Source organism: Tetrao urogallus (genome assembly GCF_951394365.1).
Source record: "Tetrao urogallus genome assembly, chromosome: 4".
Lineage (NCBI taxonomy): Eukaryota > Metazoa > Chordata > Aves > Galliformes > Phasianidae > Tetrao > Tetrao urogallus.
The window spans coordinates 69,842,684-69,846,778 of NC_136817.1; the positions used below are offsets into that span (position 1 = coordinate 69,842,684).

The 4,095-nt window shown below is 59.5% G+C and overlaps 1 protein-coding gene across 1 annotated transcript in view; it reads right to left on the reverse strand.

Moving 5' to 3' along the window:
* LOC306945339 (homeobox protein EMX1-like) overlaps positions 1–678 on the reverse strand; it is a gene marked incomplete at both ends in the record, with an annotated part of 7,176 nt that extends 6,498 nt beyond the window's left edge. Inside the window, 2 exon segments of the mRNA XM_079534061.1 lie at positions 322–399; positions 402–678. Of these exon segments, the coding sequence (XP_079390187.1) occupies positions 322–399; positions 402–678 (355 nt within the window).
* Between the last annotated feature and the right edge of the window lie 3,417 nt (positions 679–4,095).

The window sequence follows — 4,095 nt, forward strand, 5'->3', positions numbered from 1 at the left end:
GAGAGAGAAGGAAAGAAAGGTGACGGAAAGAAACAGAACGAAAAAAGGGATGACAGAAAGCGGGAAAGAAAGAAGGGGGAAAAGAGGAAAGAAAGGAAAGGGGAAAAGAGAAAAGCGAAAAGACAAAGCCCGAAAAGAAAACCTCCGCCTCATCCCCGATCCCGCGGCAGAATCCGATCGCCCGCAGCCCCGGAGCCGCGCCGAGAGGAGCGCAGCAACAGGTCTTGGTGCGGGGCTGCGGGTCCCGGTGCGGGGCTGCGGGGTCTCAGAGCGGGGCTGCGGGTCTCAGTGCGGGGCTGCGGGTCCCGGTGCGGGGCTCACCTTGGAAGCGGTGCCCGAAGAAGCGGTTGCGCAGCACCCAGGGGTAGAAGTTGAGCGGGTCGCGATGCTGCGGTCCGAGAAGGAGTGAGGGTGCGGGAGAGGCGATGCTCCGAGCTGATGCGGAGCGACGGGTAGAGCCGGGTGCCCCACGGCTTCGGGGAAAACGAGCTCGGTGCCGCCGTACAGAGCCCGACCGGCGGCGGCGGCCCCTTGGAAACCGCCGGGGAAAGCGTCGGAAGAGGCGGGGGGGGGATAATTGAGGGCCGAGGGCCGCAGGGGTTCCTCGGGGCTCAGCGGGGTGTCCTTGGCCACCAGGGACTCGATGGTGAAGCAGCGCTTGGCGGACGGCTGGAACATGGTTTGAGCTCGGGGGGGCCGCGGCGGGCTGTTCCTGCGGGTGCGCGCGTGTGTGTGTGTGCGAGAAAGCTCCCCCCCCAGCCCCCCCACCCACAGCCCCCCCCCACGGGGCCGCGCACACGCGCACCCACCCGCCCGCACCCCGCGGGCCGCCCCCGTACCCCGCAGCCCCGCAGCCCCGCAGCCCTACAAATAGGGCCGGTACCTGGCGCTGCCCCCCCCCCCCCCAACCCCCCGCCCTTCCCCGCCCGGGCGGCCCTCACCTGCGGGTGAGGAGGGCCGGGGCTGGGGCCGGCGCTGGGAATGAGGAGAGCGCCCGAAAAACTGGACTGGAGCCGGCGGCGAGGCGAGAAGTTGTGGGAGCGGGGCTGCGGGCTGCGCTCGTTTCGTAGGAAATCGCTACATCGCTTCTTTCGTGCTGAAAATCGGGACGGCAGTACGGCCCCGCGGCTCCGCCGCTCCGCGATAGAAAGGTCGGAGAGCTCCCGTTACCCGCGCAGCTCCCGCGCAATGTCCGCGCAGCGCGGAGCCCCGCTTAAAGCCCGGCCCGGCCCCGCTCCTCCCTGCGCTGGGAATAATAATAAAATGATATCAAAATATCGACGAAAAATCCCCAAAGTCGCTGTTTTCTCTTCCGGAGTCGCGCTGAGGAAATTGATGCGCGGGCGCGTAGCCTCTCCGCACTTTGGTCCGTCCCGAGTTCACTCCGCAGTTTGGCTCTGCTTCGCCCGCCGGGACGCGGCGGAGTTTTGTTGAGGCGCGGAGGAGGGGGCAGCCCTCCCCTCCCGCACAAAGAGGGTTGAAAGTCTATTTTCCACTCCGCTGCGCCGAAATGCTCCGCGCGGCACCGCGGGGCCGTCAGTCCGTCCGTCCCCCTCATCTCCTCCCACCCCTCCTCCAAGCACAGCGCGGCCGCCCCTCGCCCTGCGCGCATCTTCCGCGCATCTCCCGCGCATCTCCCACACAGACACAGCGCGGCGGCTGCGGGAGGAGGAAAGCGCACGGAACTGCGCGGAAACCAAAGGCTGAAAACGGAGCGAGCGCGTCCGACGGAGCGCTTTTCTCGTTTAGTTTTCTTTTTTAATTATTCTTTTCCTTTATTTAATTTGATTATTTTCCCTCCGTGGAGGTGGAAGAGGGGGAAGGAAAAATTGATCTGGATTTTCAGTGGGGATTTCCGTGGGTTGGAAATAAAGGAGAGGGGATGTGAGGAGAGGGATGCGGGGTGCGGAGCGGGATGTGGAGCAGAGGGAAGGGGAAAGAGAAAGGGAATGGGATGGGGGAAAAGGGAAGGGAAGGGAAGGGAAGGGAAGGGAAGGGAAGGGAAGGGAAGGGAAGGGAAGGGAAGGGAAGGGAAGGGAAGGGAAGGGAAGGGAAGGGAAGGGAAGGGAAGGGAAGGGAAGGGAAGGGAAGGGAAGGGAAGGGAAGGGAAGGGAAGGGAAGGGAAGGGAAGGGGAAGCAGGGCCAGTGCTCAGCTCGGATGCGGGAGTCGTGTGCTCAATCTGTGGCTTTGAATTTAATTCGAGATTATCGGATTGTATGGAATTTAATTTCGTTTTTCCATCAAGTTCCCGTGCCGGGCCGCTGGGCAGAGAGGTTCGGGAATGAGATTTCGTTGGGTGAGGCTCTCACCGGCTCTGAACATCCTTCACAGGGGGATAACTGAGCCCTGCCCGGCGCTGAATGCTCCGCGAGGAGCAGCACCTCCTCTCCACAAAAACGTTTTTTGGAGGGGAACTCCTTTGGTTTAGAGAAAAAAAAAATCCCCCCCCCATTAAATATGACAATATTATAAGGTTGGGTTTTGTTTTGTTTTGTTTTTTTCCCCATTCTTTTCCTCCGATTTTTTTTCCAGCCCTGCATCCCGGCTGCTGCCTGCTGGGCATCCAACCGGGAGGAGCTGTGCTGGAGGAGAAGGAGATTTGCTTTATAACGAAAAGGAGGTGGCACTGCAGCCGGGGGACGCGGGCAGCAGCGGCAGAGGGCACACAGAGGATCCCCAGCCCCGCTCCGGGGGTAATGCGGGCACAGAGCGGAGCTGATCCCATTAAAACACAATACAACGGTTTTCCAAAGAGCAAACGAAAGCGGAAGGAAGAAGAGGGAGAGGGGGGCAGGACGGGCAGCGAAAGGTGGCTGTAGGGTGTGGGGAGTGGGAGAGAGGCTGCGGGATGCTCGGGGATGGACAGACGGACAGCTTGGGGCCAACGCAACGCCAGCAGGTGCAATGCTGTCCGCAGCCTCGTTAATCTGTAACACATCGGCCTCCAGCATCAAAGGGCAGAATGTGGAAAATCAGGCCCTGAGCCCCGGAGCGTGGCCATGGGCTCAGCTCGTCGCGATGTTAAAAGTTGACCAGACTTCAAAGTGCTGCATCATTTCCTGCCAACCTCCCAACCTGCCCGCTGTTCCTGTGGGCAGAGCCCATCCCCTGCCCCCAGTGCTTCGTGTCGTCCCCGCACTGCGCTCCCATAGCCAAGAAGGGAGGAGGGAGACTGGTGTGGGTTTGGGGGAGCTGGGAAGGTCTGAAGACTCCAGAGCTGGGCTGCTCTCTGCTTTCTGCTCTTTGGCTTTTTCTTCTTCTTCTTCTTCTTCTTATTGAATTTGATGTGGCTCAGTGCTGGATGGGAAGAAACTTTCCCTGCACAACCTGGTGGGCTTCAGTGGGCCGTTCTCACCTCCCCGAGAATCCCAAATTTCTGGTGGCTTTGTCAGCTGGTCCATTGCTGGTTGGACAGACGGACGGATGGACGGATGGATGGATGGGTGGGTGGGTGGACAGATAGATGGAAAGATGGGATGCATGGACGGACAGATGGTTGGATGGACAGATGGATGGATGGATGGATGGATGGACGGACAGAAGGACGGATGGATGGATGGTGGATGAATGGAGATCACACAGGAATGGTGGGTCTGATGGTAGATCCAGGCATTGCCAAGGATGAACAGTCTCCTTTTCATTCAGAGACTCGGAGAGTTAGTTTAGAGGCTCAGGATGAGAGGAACCCATCACATAGCCTAGGAAGGGAAAGTCTCCAAGCCTCCAGCTACAAACTGTGGGCTGGAAGAGGTCAATGCAGAAAAGACAGATGCTGCTGGATCCTCAGCCACCTATGCAGTGTTCACAGCGGCTTTTCCAAGGAGATGCATTCACCTGCACTGCCCCAGCACAGCCAAACACCAGCCCAGAATCCCTGTACAGATGTGGGATGTGATGTGATGGTGGATGTTCAACCTAATCCAGCAGGAAGAAGAGGTGGGAAAAGCACAAAAGCCAAAGGGTTTATGCAAAGCCACACACAGGTTGGTGAGAACAGATCCTCCAGGCCCTCGCTGTGCCCAAGATCCTCCGGTTCCTGTGTTGGATGAGCACTCAGAGGTGTGAGATCCCGATGGAAATACAGCTATGTGTCA